The sequence below is a fragment of the Mastigoproctus giganteus genome, chromosome 1 (assembly GCF_048544385.1).
Source record: "Mastigoproctus giganteus isolate SK-2022 chromosome 1, ASM4854438v1, whole genome shotgun sequence".
Lineage (NCBI taxonomy): Eukaryota > Metazoa > Arthropoda > Arachnida > Uropygi > Thelyphonidae > Mastigoproctus > Mastigoproctus giganteus.
The window spans coordinates 20,709,679-20,727,480 of NC_143575.1; the positions used below are offsets into that span (position 1 = coordinate 20,709,679).

Genomic DNA, 17,802 nt, shown 5'->3' on the forward strand with positions numbered 1-17,802 from the left:
ACCAACCAATACTTGCGATAAATTGTTCTTCCCCTTCATTAAAATGCTTATGAAAATCTAAGGCCTGTAAAATTGGTCCAGAAATCAGGCTTCGTTTGTCTCCCATCTGTGAGAATCACAAAAAATAAAAAAGAGCTTCAGAAGTTTGTGAAAATTCTCCTTTCTTCATTGTTTTTCAATTCAAAATTTCACTATCACATATAAATGCTCTTTGTAGACACCATTTTTCAATTTCTGCTCTCTTTCTACTCCAGTCTCCTACAGTGACTTCAACAACACCTAAGTCACTAGCAACTTTTTTTTTTTTATTGTTTCTCCTTGATCCAAGCGTTTGATTGCATTCAACTTCATAACTAAAGACACAACAACATGCTTCCCTTTTCCACTCAAAGAGGAAAACTATGAGTGGAAAACCCTAATAACATAGATGAAACGTGGCAAATAAAAAAATTACAGAGTAAAATTTTTAAATCTTTGCTATTTTTTTTTTATTAAATCTTTAAAATTAGAGTAAAAAGTCATGAAATCAACAAACATAAAAGATCAGCACAGCTCAACAATCAACTGGTGTAAGTTCCCACTCTGTACTGAATTATGTACTCTTCTTGTCTTTGATGACAAAGTATGTACAATTTTCTGACAATTCACCTCAGATAATGTTGAACCTCGGTTAATTGGGGCGTTATTTATTTATTAAATTAAAGCATTATTTATATATTAAAGGCTGTTTAACATGAAGAAATCTATAATGTGTAAAAGATTTGAAATTAAAAGATCTGTATTAAAACTTCAGCAAGCCATTTCAATAAGATACAGAATCACCGTCTATGTAAGAAATACATATTTATGAAAACTACAAGGGAGGGAAAAAAATCCAAAACATACTGTATTGACACTTTTAATGTTGGAATATTCCTGCAATCAATATCATACAGAACACTAGAATATTTCTCCAATATTGTCTTGCATAAAACTGCAATGATATCCATGGTTAGTTACTGTGCTATTTATCTCTAATGACTCATATATAATTATAAAAACTAAGGATTATGTACATGATATTTTTGAGGCATTACAAATCAGGAAAAAAAAAAATGGGAAAGTGTATGTTGGGGTATGCCGTGTCCCCTACAGTTCTGTTGATATAAAAAATAAAATAAAATATAAAAGATAAGTAGCTGAATTTTTTTTTTTTTTTTTTTTAATCAAACCTTCAATTGATCTGCTGATTACAAAAATACCAAAAGTATGTCTCTATTACATCTCCATTAAAAGACACACTAAAATTTCAGTAACTTAATGAATCGCCAATTTCAAATATCATACAAGAATACATACATATGCTGCCTTAAAAATGAGTCTTCTTCACTGTACAGTAATACCCCGAAGTTACGCGATAGGTGGGTCCGACGAAAATCGCGTAAGTCGAATTCGCGTAAGTCGGGGTACAACTTTGCATATAAATACATATAAATTTTGCTTAATTGGGACCAAGGACTAACAAAAACACTAGTTTAGAAGAAAAATATTAATAAAATTGCAGTTCTTTATACATATTAATACAAAATATGTATTAAAAAAACAAATGACTTACGTTAAAAAGTTATTTCGATGTCGATGGCTTCATAAAATCTAACAAATTCGTCTGACGACACAGCGCGTTCTTTTTTTCACGCAGAATTTCTTCGTAGCAAGCTAATAATTTTTTTATTCCTTGCTTTGTAGCTATAAAGCGTTCTTCGTTGGAGTCTGTTTTCTAAAATTTTTAAGCCCTTACAATTGAGCCCTTTTCAATTTTCAACCTGTCAAGTTTGCAATTGTTATGTGCTTTCCGCCGTTGCTTCATTTAGGCCTGTAGCACGTGCAATATCACATGGTCTTTCATTTCGCTCAAAGCGTTTCACAATTTATTATTTTTTCTCTATCGACAGAGGCGGACTGGCCATAAGCCTTACCGGGGAAACCCCGGTGGGCCAGTGTGATTTTGGCCATAAACCATAGCATGAGGCCACTATAAATTTTCCCAGGTAAGAATTTTTGACCCAGTCCGCCTCTGTTTATCGATAATTGCTTTTCTTTTTCTCTCTAAATCTGCAATGTTCAAATCTTCACCAGGACGCTTCCTTTTCACTCCTTTTAATTAAGTACAGTAAACCCCCGCTATTCGCGGTATCTGTATTCGCGGTTTCGCGTATTCGCGATCGCCAATTTAATATAAAATGAAACCTAAAAAAATGTGAATTTTAAAGCGCCGTGAATATTTTCCGCCATAAAAAACATGGGCGTGGCTAAAATTATCTTTCCCGGTCAAAACAGCGCTCAGTGGGTGGGAGGAGAGGGGTGACAAAATCGCGAGCGTGGATGTTTCTCGCTAATCCTTGTTCAGTATGTATTATGCGTTTGTCATGGAAGGTTTCGTAGTTTGATTTTAATTTATATGTTTATAAATTGAATAAATTTATCAATTTATAAATTGATATGCTTACAAAAATGATAAATCTACCGTTTTGCAGTGTAAAACAGACTTTTTCGAGTGTGTTAACGGAAGAAAGTGACTTTATTGTGGACAAGTTCTTTCTAACCCGTACAAAAATATGGCTACGAATAAAAAGAGAAATGTGAAAATATCAAAGAAGGTGATGACATTGGCGAATAAAATTGAGTTATTAGACAAACTTTCTAATGGTGAAAGTGTCTCCTCAGTGGCAAAACATTATAAAATCAATGAGTCAACGGTACGATCAATTAAGAAATCGGAAGAAAAAAATCTGCCGTAGCGTCCGTGAAAACGAGCTAATTGCTTCAAAAATTTGCTCTGTAACTCGTGATGTTAAATTAGAAAAAATGGAAAAAGCTTTAAATCTGTAGATAGAAGACCGAACTCAAAATAAAATTCCGTTAAGTTCACTCATCATTCGCGAAAAGGCAAAACTCCTTTATCAACACTTTAGCGAAACTGGTGATAGCACTGGCGGGATAAGTTTTTTTAGCTAGCAAAGGCGTTGGTTTGAAAGATTTGTTTGAAATTTCTAATAAATATTACATTTAATATTAAATTGTTTCTTATTTTCATTTCGATGCCATATGTTTGCATTTCACTATGTACTGTCATGTACATAGTCATATTATGAAGGTACATACAGTAATACCCCGAAGTTACGCGATAGGTGGGTCCGACGAAAATCGCGTAAGTCGAATTCGCGTAAGTCGGGGTACAACTTTGCATATAAATACATATAAATTTTGCTTAATTGGGACCAAGGACTAACAAAAACACTAGTTTAGAAGAAAAATATTAATAAAATTGCAGTTCTTTATACATATTAATACAAAATATGTATTAAAAAAACAAATGACTTACGTTAAAAAGTTATTTCGATGTCGATGGCTTCATAAAATCTAACAAATTCGTCTGACGACACAGCGCGTTCTTTTTTTCACGCAGAATTTCTTAGTAGCAAGCTAATAATTTTTTTATTCCTTGCTTTGTAGCTATAACGCGTTCTTCGTTGGAGTCTATGTTTTCTAAAATTTTTAAGCCCTTTACAATTGAGCCCTTTTCAATTTTCAACCTGTCAAGTTTGCAATTGTCATGTGCTTTTCGCCGTTGCTTCATTTAGGCCTGTAGCACGTGCAATATCACATGGTCTTTCATTTCGCTCAAAGCGTTTCACAATTTCATATTTTTTCTCTATCAACAGAGGCGGACTGGCCATAAGCCTTACCGGGGAAACCCCGGTGGGCCAGTGTGATTTTGGCCATAAACCATAGTGTGAGGCCACTATAAATTTTCCCGGGTAAGAATTTTTGATCCAGTCCGCCTCTGTTTATCGATAATTGCTTTTCTTTTTCTCTCTGAATCTGCAGTGTCTTCACCAGGACGCTTCCTTTTCACACCTTTTAATTAAGTATTTTACTCATTTTTAGGGAATAAAGCACAATTACAAAACGAGGAGGCACGCTTGATATGCATAAACAAAGCTGCGCGCATGTAGCAACTGAATAAACAACACCATAAAGGCAGAGATACACTATTAACACCTCACATTTCTAGGGGTTACTACCATAAAACAATAAAAATCCAGTTGCGTTTCTGCTAGTGAAATCTGTTATAAACTGATAGTAAACTCGATCTAATTGCATTTGCGATTATACCGATAGCTGGAATTGTGTTGGTTTTTACGTTATTATGGTGAAATGTGTTTCCCCTTCACTGATATAAAAAACATAAAAGCAGCAAAGTTGAATTTTGTTCATCTTTCGCTCTCAATCTCCGCCGTCGCACCGTATATCGATAACATATGAAAAACGACCTTGAAGATAGTGGGCGGCAGCGTTGCCAAACAAAAAAATCAAGAACCGCGTAACTCCGAGTTCGCGCAAGTCGGGGTAGCGTAAGTCGGGGTATTACTGTATAATACATACATAGACAAAATTTTAGACTAGTTTTTCTTATATATTTCATACTTTGGAACGGATCCCCTTTATTACTATGGGAGCCATAACTCAGTATTCGCGTTTTCGGGATTCGCGACATTTCTCAGGAACGTAACCCCCGCGAATAGCGGGGGTTTACTGTATTTTACTCATTTTTAGGGAATAAAGCACAATTACAAAACGAGGAGGCACGCTTGATACGCATAAACAAAGCTGCGCGCATGTAGCAACTGAATAAACAACACCATAAAGGCAGAGATACGCTATTAACACCTCACATTTCTAGGGGTTACTACCATAAAACAATAAAAATCCAGTTGGTTTCTGCTAGTGAAATCTGTTATAAACTAGTTGTAAACTCGATCTAATTGCATTTGCGATTATACCGATAGCTAGAATTGTGTTGGTTTTTACGTTATTATGGTGAAATGTGTTTCCCCTTCACTGATATAAAAAACATAAAAGCAGCAAAGCTGAATTTTGTTCATCTTTCGCTCTCATTCTCCGCCGTCGCACCGTATATCGATAACATATGAAAAACGACCTTGAAGATAGTGGGCGGCAGCGTTGCCAAACGAAAAAATCAAGAACCGCGTAACTCCGAGTTCGCGTAAGTCGGGGTATTACTGTAGTATACTTTAATCAAACATATAACAAACTGCATACACACATTCTAAAAGATGCTTCCTGAGAAATGTTTGCCACTTAGAATTTTTCTTATAGCCCATTTTGCTTTCCTTCTTAAGCAGTCAGCAGTAATCTCCAATCACGACAGTATCCCAACATGCTTGGTACCACTTTTCCATCAGGGATATTTCCTGATGAAAGCATTCCCTTGCTCATCATTTCCAAATTTTGAGGGAGGAAAAACTGATGGGGATGAAAGAAAATGAATTTTCAAAAAGACATTTGGAAACCCATATATTTATAACACTGCAGTAAATTTTACATAAGAGATTCATAATTATCTTTGTTCCTACTTGCAAGAAATCTATGCACAATGGATTTAAATGAGCAAAGCTGCTAGTTCAGTAGCAGCTATCCTGTAGCTTTGTTTCAAATATATTGTCTTAGAGGAGTTCCTTTATGCAAGGCCCACTGAAAATTCCTTCTTTCAAATTTGCATCTGTTAAACTGGGAAACACTTCCCTTAGGTAGCAGAATCCACTTCCTCTTATATCTAGAGCCTTGAAAAAATTCTTGATTACTCCAAGTTTTATATGCAAAGGCAGGTTTTTTTTTTTTTTTTTTTAGAGCATTAGCAACTAAGGCCATATTGCTCCGGAGATATATGGTGGTCATTCCCTGACCTTTCCGCAACCTCCGTATTTGGTGGTCACGGGCTCGAACCCTGGTCTAATCAAGAAGCGTGTGCTACGCACTGCTGCTCCTGCCCACCTGGCAACGAAGGCGGCGATGCAAAGGTAGAAGAATTTTTTTGTTTCGAACAGTGGGACATATTTCATATTACTTCTGCCTGGCAAAAATTCCTTGCTCTTTTCTCACTGCTCCCAGAAACACAGAAAACAACAGTATTTTGTGAAACCTCCCTATACAGGGTGTTTCAGTTAAACGTTTCAGAACTTCTAAGAGGGGTAGGGTAGATCCTGACAACTCGAAATCATATAGCAATGTGGGGTCGGAAATGCTTTCCTGAAGCGGTGTTGTACACAGAAGCACCATAAAAAGAAAAGAGACCGTAAGTGAGAAATCGTTTTAATAATACATGAAAAGAAGCAAAAGGTACATGGATTAAAGTAAGTGTTCGAAGTTTCTTCAACTTCGTATTGCTTTCACACAGTGGTACCTTGGAAAATGTGCTACAAATCCCCTTTTTCCTGCTGAAGTGTTGTTTTCCGATGAGGCATCCTTCACAAGGGAAGGAATTTTCAACACGCATAACGACCATATCTGGGCGGTCGAGAACCCGCATGCAATACGACGTCGTACAGAACAGATTCGATTTTCGGTCAATGTATGGGCTGGTATTATGGGAGATCACCTCATCGGACCTTACCCGTTACCGTGTCGTCTAACCGGACCTATCTACTTGATCTTTCTGCAGCAAGTATTGCCACAACTTTTGAGAGATGAACAGATTTCTGCATCGACGCAACAGACAATGTGGTTCCAACACAATGGAGCCCCTGCCCATTATAGCGGAGATGTTCGTAACTACCTGGATGTCACATTTGGTCAACAGTGGATCGGACGTGATGGTCCCGTGCGTTGGCCTGCTTGGTCACCCGACCATCATGTCTTGATTTTTATTTCTGGGGTCATATGAAATCGCTAGTTTTTGACACCCCTGTTGACAATGCTGAGGAGCTGGTTGCAAGAATCGCAGTAGCTGCTGAAGAAATTCGAAATTCGCCTGGAGTATTCCAGAATGTTCGGATGTCCATGCGTCGGAGATGTGAGGCGTGCATTGTAGCCCGTGGAAGAAACTTCGAACACTTACTTTAATCCATGTACCTTTTGCTTCTTTTCATGTATTATTAAAACGATTTCTCACTTACGGTCTCTTTTCTTTTTATGGTGCTTCTGTGTACAACACTGCTTCAGGAAAGCATTTCCGACCCCACATTGCTATATGATTTCGAGTTGTCAGGATGTACCCTACCCCTCTTAGAAGTTCTGAAACGTTTAACTGAAACACCCTGTATATATATTAGTAAGAACTCCGATTACCTTAAGATCACCACAAACATTGCAAGCAAAGTCACAGTACTTTATTGCACTCAAGATCTTAGACACTTTCACATGTTTCTACAAGCCAATAGCACTCAGGATTTCAGACATACTTTCATGTTTCTTTCAAGCCAACAGCAACTTTATTGCATCCAGGATCACAGACATATTTTCATGTTTCTTTCAAGCCAATAGCAAGAATTAGAGGAATAAATGGAAATGCATTTTCATTGTGTTGAAAAACTGTTTTTAAACTTAATTTTGAAGAAACAATAAATATGCACCATTTATTTGGACTGTTTGATGCCCAGTTCATTTAGAAGACCACTAATATCTTCACAAAAATATATACCATCTTCCATAATATTTTGAAAACACTTGGTGACATTTTTGATATATTGTAATTTTAATTCCTGCTTCAAATTACTTTCACTGTTGTAAACTAGTACCAGAAAGTTCTGCTTACCCTTTAAATAAGTTTAAATCATAAACTAAGTCATTAAAATCTCCTTGCTTAATTAAGTGTGGCACGTTTATAATTCTGGCTACAACTATAGTGTACTTTCTATTATTGAAGGAGAGAAGTGGGAGGCCGAGAAAGAGACATGGTTGAATATGTTAACCCTCTCCAACGTTATTGCTATCTATATGCACACACACAAACATTATTATTTACAGGTTGTTGTTATTTGGTTTTTAAGAGCATTAGCAACTAAGGCCACATTGCTCCGGGGATATGCGGTGGTTAATCCCTGAACTTTCTGGATCCTCCGTATTTGGTGGTCACGGGCTCGAACCCCGGTCTAATCAAGAAGCATGTGCTACACACTGCTGCTCCTGCCCACCTGGCTACGAAGGTGCCTTATTTACAGGTAATACAATAGGTTAGTGTCATATATACTATAAACTATCAGGCCCAAGACAATATGATACAGGAACATACTTATATAAATGTGAAAACTAATGACTCATTTTACAAAATAAAAAGAATTTCTTTGAAATATAAAACATGAACTAAATTTTCTGAAATCAGACAAAAGATTTGCTTCCTAACGAACACAAGCTAAGCAGATTCAATTGTGTTTGCTGCTTTTAGGTGCATCTACATACATACATATAGCAATTACGGTCATCATCATCATGTAACAACTCTACTTCCAGTGGACAAATCATATAAATAGAAATCCGGAAATCTCTCCCCCCCCATTTATGCTGCCCTACCATTAACATTATAATTGTATAGGATGTGACCAATAATTTCTCCGCTGATAGTTGGCCACATCCTACATCAGCATCACACATCAGACGCTGCTATAAATATGATCATACACCGTCAAGAGGAGACAGCAGTACAACTGCAAATGTAAGATGCTTTTGATCAATGGAGTTAACAAACTTCCAGCATGGAATGATAAATAGGGTGCCACATAAACAATTGGTCTGTATGTGACATTCCAACAGCAATGAAGATCTATAGCTTAACAACTGGTGATGCGATATGCAATTAAAGCAGACTGATGATGAAACCATCATGAAACAACCTGGAAACTTCCAAAGTTGATGGAACATGACAGGAGAGTTCTGCAAAGAACTGTCCACTCAGAACATAGGTTGACATTGTCACAACACACCCACACAAAGGCCTTCAGTGAGACAACTGGAATACATGTTGGCACCAGGGCATGGGCCTGCATAATGTGGGTTACCACAGTCGTGCAGCTATCCACAAGCCACTAATCACTGCAACTAATGTCATCTAGCTTGGTGTAAGGCCTGCTGTTCTTGAACTGTGGACCCATGGAAAGGAGTGGTAAGTCACAGTACATGATCTATCAGTCTGATATCATGCCTAGGTGTGGCAGATGCCTGGAAAAGGCTACTTGCCAGGCTATATTGTCCCAACAATGAAGTTAAACAGAGGCTGTGTGATGGTCTGGGGTTGTTTTTCATGGTTTGGCCTGGGACTATTGGTTGTTTTGGACAAAACCACGACTGCTGAAACTTTACTCAACAATCACAGTTTTGGACAAAATTATGAATGCTGAGTAAAACATTGTCTTGATGTCCTGGACAATAAGGTTTTACTTAGATTGTGGCAGCTCATTGGGGAAGGCCTAATCATGACAGACCAGTTTGAAAACATGAGCTTCAAAAAGTTGGACTGGCCAGCCCAGAGCCCCGACTTCAATCCTACAGAAAACCTCTGGAATGAACTGGATTATTGGGGGCATGTGAAAAGACTGCCCAAAAACAGGGCTGAACCAGTCACCATTTTGAAGGTTGAAAATATCAGATGACATTTACAAAAAATAGAAAATGTTCCACACAAACTATGCTGTCATAAAGGCCAAAGGTTTCAGCACGCATTAATAGTTTTCCTGTAAATAAAGGTTATAATAATAATAAATAATCAGAATTTTTGCTTATTATATTAATCACAGCTGAAACTTAAAATGTACATTATCGTTCAACTTTTATTAAACTCCAAGAGGAAATAAGTAAGATAAATTTAAAAAATTTTGATTGCATGCTACAGGCTGAGATATATGTTGCTATTTACTTAGTTTATTAAATCACAGGTATGTGAAATACATGTTGCATTTCAATTTTTATTAAAATTCCAGGAAGGAATAAGTATCACAAAATTAGAATGCAACCTGTGTCTATGGGCTTTCTATATACTACCTTATCTAGATTATTTGGGGTTCTTGGGATGAGGATCACTCCAGGGGCTCACATCTGGTGAGTATGGGCTTGGCACACCCAGGGTCCAGAGATGGATATCATCATTCTTCTCTTTCTTGGTGATTTCCTTCTACTTCTTTCTCTTTCTCTCTCTCTCTCTCTCTCTCTCTCTCTCTCTCTCTCTCTCTCTCTCTCTCTCTCTCTCAGAGTAATTCAGAATTTTTTTTTTTATAAGCCTCGGGCTTCCTTGCACCATATAACTAATAATAATAAATAATGTCCAGAAAAGGGAGTTGCTTTTCTTCAGTTTCTATCTTAAATTTCATTTTGTGGTGAAAGCTGTTGAGGTTATGATGGAAATCTGAGTGGTGGGCTATGGCCTTGGTTCCAAACAAGGAAGATGTCATTTGCATATCTGATCCATATCTTCAGTTTTATGGGTTGTTGGTGCAGAAAGATTTCTTCAAGGTGACCAAAGCAGCCATCATTAGTATGTGTGTGAAGAGAGCCTTAAGAATTTGAAGTCAACTGGAATTACTTCAACAGGAAGTCAAAGCCATAAAGGCTACAGTTTTTAAGAACCAATATCCTCCAACATTAATGGGCCAAATCATCAACAGAACACTAACAATAGCTACAATTCCCTGCAAAAGACAGAAGAAAAACTAAAGAACCAGCTCATCATACCATAGCATACATTTCAGGAATCGGCAGCATTATAGCAAAAGCAGCAAAAAACCTATAACATATCTACATTCTATGCAGTAACCAATCCCTAAAACAGAAGCTTTCCAAGGATCAATGTCAATAATCCAACCCCAGAGGCCCAATAAACTATATGCAGTGCTCCTGCAACTCAACCTACATAAGAGAATCATATAGAAGAACTAAAGAAATGAATACAGGAACAAAAGAAAAACACCTAGCACAGCAGAATTCACAAATCTGAAACAGCCACCCATGCCCTTTACCAACACTTAGTATTTTCAACAGATTCATCATACTTCAGAAGAACATTTAAGGAAGCCTACTTACATAAAATGTTTCAGAAGCTCAGCAATAAATCACCTTCCACATTGCCTGTTATAATCTATTCCAAGCAGAAATCCTGAAATATAACACAAGAAGATTCAACGACAACTAAATCCACAGATTTACTCTCCTACCTTAACCTTATCACTCGCACACCATGATATATATCCTAGTGCCCACAAATCATTTCATAGAAAAACCTTTCCATTGGTTATACCAAAATTAACCTTACCTATATATAAAGACCTCTCTCAGACCACCCCAAGTAATTCACAGAAAACTGCTCCAGAATTAGTTAATTAACTAATTATTTATGATATACTAATGGTCTTTATAAAATGTTGTAATTGTTGTAAATACTGAAATTAAGACTCATAATAATGTTGAATGTTATCAAATTACTCAAAATAATTATTCTATAACCCAAAGTTGAAACCAAGCAACTGTAACCCCATCAGTAACTTCCACAACTTTAATTAATTATTTAATGTAATTAGATTAATAAAATTTTGTAAAACTGTCTAGAAAATTGTACTCAAACTAATGTTATAACCCCACAGGCCTGAAGATGGGAATCAGTTAGTTCCCGAAATGTAGCCAGAATTGTTTAAGTGTTTAGCATTGAGGTGTTTCAAGCATTCAAATTGTAGCATTTCAATAATAAATTACTTAAATCTCCTGCATGGTATCATAGTGTAGTCTCAATTAATTAATTATCTCACAATGATGAACAATCATATAGATTCCCTCTTCCAATTAACTAAACTTAGTATCACTGATAAACTTGAAGAAAGGTGTTAAGTACCAGTTTGTTAATAAATTATGCATTATCCAAACTGATCCATCTCCATTTACTTCAGGTAACTAGCCTTCTACTGTACTCAAATACATGTTATGGACACTGAATGGTTATGCTGAATATAAATATCATCTAATATTGTTCTCAAATTACATCACAATGAAATTCTCAAAAAATTGATTACATTACCTTTCTCCATTCCATCTATTAATCACATTTAGCTTGTCTAAATTATCTTCTCCTGTGAACACAGTGAATACTCCATCATCAGTGGCATTTTGCTATAACGGAGTCAAGAGAATGAGCAAAATTTATTAAAATATATTTAACTTCACACTTTTGAAGTTAAATGTATTTTAATGCTTTTAATCTCAAATTAGTTAAAATTTTCAGATAGAGCCCTATTTTAGGCAAAATTTATATGGCTGTGACTAAAAAGCATTTCTTTTTTTTGGGGCATATTGTACCATATTAGCTTCTTATATACAGGGTGTTTCAAAAATGATTGTCAATAATTTAAAGGTGAAAAGTGCAAACTAAAATAAGCAAAAAAAAGTCCCAGTGAACATCGGGCAGCAAATGAACTATTATCGAGATAATGCACATTTTCTGTCAAGATCCACCACTGACTATGGGAGCACTAGTTTAGCAAAAAGCTGTGAATCCTTTGCTAAGGGTGGTTTTATTAAACATAAGATAATACATTTTTAATTTTTGGGTCCAACACCACAGGATTTTACAGATGTTACATGTTACAGGATATTACAAAAGGTGTTCAAAATGCTGTCCTTGCATCCGTACACAGCTTTGTAGTCTTCTCTGCATTGAGTTGCAAATTCTCTCAGGCATTCCTGGGTCATTTCTGATTTGCTGAAAGGCTCCTTCAACCTGACACTGCAATTCCTCAACTGTGTTAATGTCAGAAGTGTACACCAAGCTTTTTACATGACCCCCCAGATATAAAAATCTGTAGGATTTAAGTCTGGTGATCTGGGAGGCCACATTACAAGCCCACCTCCACCTATCCACCATTGATCATATTGATCATATCTTCTAGTTAGATACCGAGTCACAACTCAAGCAAAATGTGCCAGTGCACCATCACGCATAAACCACATGTTCAGGCGTTGCTGAAGTGGAACATTGTCATCATCAAGGTCTGGAAGAATATTCTGCAGGAACTGAAGGTATAGCTCTCTTGTTAGCCTGTTTGGCAGAAAGTGTGGTCCAATTAGATGGTCTCTTAGTAGTTCTGCCCAGACATTCAACGAGAAACGTTGCTGATGTCATGATTCGTGAATTGCATTAGGATTTTCGTCGGACCAAACGTGACAGTTATAAAAATTAAAAATACCATCACAAGTAAACCCAGCTTCATCAGTGAACAAAATGTTGTTTAAAAATTGGGAATTTAGGACATACTGTTGTTGCATCCGCTGGCAGAAGTTCACTCTGGGAGGGTAGTATGTATTGCTGAGACCTTGTACAGGCTGGATATAGTAGGGGTACAGTAATTGGCTACACACTGCTATGACTCAAACACGCTCTTGCAGATCAACCCTCCTTATTGAAATTTCTGCATTTTGTTCTATTCTTTCTAACACCCTTTCCTCAACATCAGATGTTATGCTTCCGGGCCTACCTGCTTGTACTCCATGTGTGAAGTGCCCATGTTCTCTAAGGCACTGATGTACCCTGATGAATGTGTGCCTGTTGGTCTGCCTTCGGCAGGGAAATGCTTCTTGGTACAAACATACAGCCTCGCGTGCACTGCTGTTGGTTTTACCATACATGAAGTACATGTCCACATACTCTTCGTTGCTGTAACTTCTTTTCATGTTGACTATCCTTTGACAAGTACTAGTATGGTTGCTACGTCTTAGGGCATTGAGAGAGGGGAAAGGGAGAGAATGAGCATAATCTAACCTAAACAAACAAGTCAGTGGTGAATCCCAGCTCTGTACAGTTCACCTTGTCAGTGGTGGGTCCCAACTGGAAATGTGCAATATCTCGAAAACAATTCACTTAAGGACCCATGTTTACTAGGCTTTTTTTTGCATATTGTAGTCTGTACAGTTCACCTTTAAATTACTGACCATCACTTTTGAAACACCCTGTATATTAGTGGCTTCCACCCTTCCAAAGCTTAAGGGCATATTACAAAATTTTACTATCCAACTACTTTGTATGTCAGAAGGTTTCAGACTCTAGGGTATGAGTAACAGCAGGAGAACAGTAAATCAATCAAGACAACTTCTAACATTATCAAAAAAATTTTAATTAAAACAAAAAAAAAAAAAATACACAGTTAATAAAAATATTAAAGACATAACAGGTAATATGTACATCCTTATGATAAAAGTTCTCTGCTCTGGTTGCAAATACATCTTAGTACCTTGTTAAAATTTCTTTCATAAATTTCTCTCCACTACAATTAACACATTTGCTACCATCTATATTTGAGGGAATCCATTCAATGATGTGCTGTAATATTCAGAATACTGAGAAATAAACACTATTCTGAAATCCTCAACATTCTGAAAATTTGTAAATAATGATTGAAAAGTAAAAGACTGGAATTCACAGCTAAAAGTGAACACTTACTTTTGGACTGAGCTGTAAATCAGAAAAAAATTAAAAATTTTATTGAAAGTTTATTTTTTGTACATAAACTAACCTTAATACAGTCAGTCCTCATATAGCATGATAGATGCGTTCCTAGAAACCCTCATGCAATGCAAAATCGTGCAATATAAACAACAGGCCCTATGGGAAAAATAGGGTTAGGTGCCGACCTAACCCTATAAAATACTTACGCATTTTATTACGTAATAAAATATTGCTAATGCTTTTATTTCTATCGTAAGCAAACTTGTTTTTTGTTTGATTTTCTATCCAAACAGATGACAGGCGTTCCATCTCTTCCAATTCTTTGTGTCTTAATCTAATGGATTTTAATTACACTTTGAGTTGTTTCATTTCGCTCAAAGCGTTTCACAATTTCATATTTTTTTTCTCTATCAACAGAGGTGGACTGGCCATAAGCCTTACCGGGGAAACCCCGGTGGGCCGGAGGCCGGTGTGATTTTGGCCATAAACCATAGTATGAGACCACTATAAATTTTCCCTGGTAAGAATTTTTGACCCAGTCCGCCTCTGTTTATCGATATTGCTCTCTGAATCTGCAGTGTCTTCACCAGGACGCTTCCTTTTCACACCTTTTAAGTATTTTACTCATTTTTAGGGAATAAAGCACAATTACAAAACGAGGAGGCATGCTTGATACACATAAACAAAGCGCTCATGTAGCAACTGAATAAACAACACCGTAAAGGCAGAGATACACTATTAACACCTCACATTTTACTAAAGCATATTTCTAGGGGTTACTGCCATAAAACAATTTCCAGTTGCGTTTCTGCTAGTGGAATCTGTTATAAACTGGTAGTAAACTCTATCTAATTGCATTTGCGATTATACCGATAGTTGGAATTGTGTTGGTTTTTATGTTATTATGGTGAAATGTGTTTCCCCTTCACTGATATAAAAAACAAATACATTTTCAGAATCTTCTCTTCATTCCTATCGTGTTGCGTTCGGTTGGGGTTATTCTGCGTTCGACTGCCATTTCTTGTAAACACAAATGGCGAATCGTGCATAAGCGAATTCGGTTCGTGTTATATAAGATATCGTTCCCCTATTTATAAATCGTGTATGATTGAACTCGTGTAGTGAAAACACGTGTTATACGAGGACCAACTGTACAAGCAAAAAAAAAAAAAAAAACAAATAAAAATTTATACCAAGCTATAAACAAAATGAACAGTTGATTCTAATAGTTCAGAATTCAATCAGTACACACACACACACTGACAGAATTGAGCAATTCATTTATGTACCTTTACTTTTGCACCATTCATATACTGAGCACTTAAACATGATCACCTATATGCAATACGTCACGTTGAGTACTATGCTGTAACACTCATATGCACTTCAGCACAGAACTTTGGGTACAGCTGAACACTTGTGTCAATGCAGCAAATGTGTTAAATACCTTATTCTAATTTGTGGAAAACTTAATACCAAACTACACTTTTCATTATACTGACATACATCCTCTGAAGGAAAGGGACCCTACTGGCCCTAAATTTACAGTTCTTTCTTTAACCAACTATAAAATGTCCTTTTCAACTGTACACCCAACTCATACTATAACAAGACCTTACCATCAATTTCAAAGTACAATCAAGTATTATTTATGTTTTTAAGCAATTGTGTGTCCATTAATTTCTGTGACTGACCTAAAGATCCTCACATTATTATATATACGTAGATTTTAATCCCTAAATAATTTTAATTCTTTACCTCTAAATAAAAACAAGGGAATAAATTATTTTTTTTATAAATTTTATATTCTGTTTTCAAATATAAAATTTATAATTTATAATTTTGGTAAAGATGGGTAAATTATAAATTATAAATTTATAATTTACCCATCTTTAAATTTTCTTATATACGTAGCTTCTGACTTTTCGTTTTGATAAAATCCCTTTTCTCCCGATTATTTTGAAATTTTTTTTATGTTGAATGCTTACAAAGTGAGAGCATTTGTCCAGCAAATTCGAGTGGATAGAGACCTTGGAGTGAATAAATCTACAGTGCATGAATGGAAGAAAGAAGAGGAGAAACTCCATGATGCAGCTCAAGTTTATGGAAACAAGGCATGGACTGCAATAAAAAAAAAAAAAAAAAAACTCGTGCCAATCTCAAGAAGAACAAGTGGATAAAGCTGTGTTTCAGTAGTTTGTTCAAGAATGATCTGAAGGCACACTTCTATCTGGACCCCATCTGCAAACCCAAGCTAAAAAATTCCATGATTTTCAGGGAAATAAGTCCACAACTTTCACTGCAAGTAATGCATGGCTAACACATTTTAAAAAGTGGCATGGAATAACCAAACTGGCTATATCAGGTGAGGTACATTTGGCCGATGATGAAGCTGCATGCTCTTACCCTTCAGAAAATAATTGAAGATGGTGGCTATACTCCAGAACAGGTATATAACTATAATGAGACCAGACTTTGTTAGAAAATGTTATGCAATTCCACTCTGGCTTGTAAGAATGACGCCCAAAGAACACAAGGTTTCAAGCAAATGAAACAGAGTGATTGTATGTACTTTTCTGCAGAAACCAAACAGAAAATCGCAAACTGAAGCCACTTTGCATAAGAAATTTTAAATCACCACGGTGCTTCCATCATGCAAATGGCATGGCCTCTATCCAACTTGTATATGACTTTAGCAAAAATGCATGGATGACTTCCAGCATCTTTGAAAACTGGTTACATAAGCAATTTGTATCTGATGTACATAAACGCTTATGCCAACCAGGGCTGGATACCAAAGCTCTCTTGCTGCTGGATAACCATCCTACCCATCCACCTGCCAATAACCTAATAATCAGAGATGGTAAAATCCATGTGAGCTACTTACTGAAAAACACCACATCAAAGGTACAGCCTCTGGATAAAGGGATTATATCAATGTTTAAAATGAAATTCCTCAAGACTCTGATACAGCGAATAATCACTAGTCAGGATTCTGTTACCTCATTTTTAAAGAAGCTGAACTTAAAGGAAGTTTTTTTTTTACACTGATGGCAAAGCCTGAGAAACCATGACAAAAAGGTGTATTTAAAAATGTTGGAGAACGATATTAGGTGCAAGTCTGATCCTGGATAACTCCCAAGTAGCCAGTGACGAAGAGAATGACTTTGAGGGCTTTACACAGGAAGATGGTGACACAGAAGCCTACGGCAGATATAAGCTAGTCTGTAATCAAGTCACAAAGAAGGTTAGGCAAGCGAAGGCCGATTATGAGAAATCTTTGGCAAAGGATGCAAAGAAAAACAAAAAAAGAGTTCTTTAGTTATGTAAACTCTAGAAGGAAGGGGATGAATCAGATTGGTCCTCGATGTTGGTGATCTGACTGTTGATGATCCTGCTCAGATACCTGACAAACAATGAGTATTTTGCATCTACATTCACATATGAGGAATTCTGTAAGGAAAGAAAGGACACAAGTTTACTAAAAACTCTAACAGGGAGCTAAATGATTTAGTAATAACAGAGAGCAAAGTGGAGAAGAAATTGTT

The 17,802-nt window shown here is 36.4% G+C and overlaps 1 protein-coding gene across 2 annotated transcripts in view; it reads right to left on the minus strand.

Moving 5' to 3' along the window:
- The window catches only part of LOC150090617 (scavenger receptor class B member 1-like), a 147,929-nt gene that overhangs the window by 59,035 nt on the left and 71,092 nt on the right, over positions 1–17,802 (minus strand). For both annotated transcript variants that reach the window (XM_090371801.1, XM_090371810.1), the window contains one exon: positions 11,834–11,925. In XM_090371801.1, the coding sequence (XP_090227927.1) occupies positions 11,834–11,925 (92 nt within the window). The remainder of the gene's footprint in view (positions 1–11,833; positions 11,926–17,802) is intronic.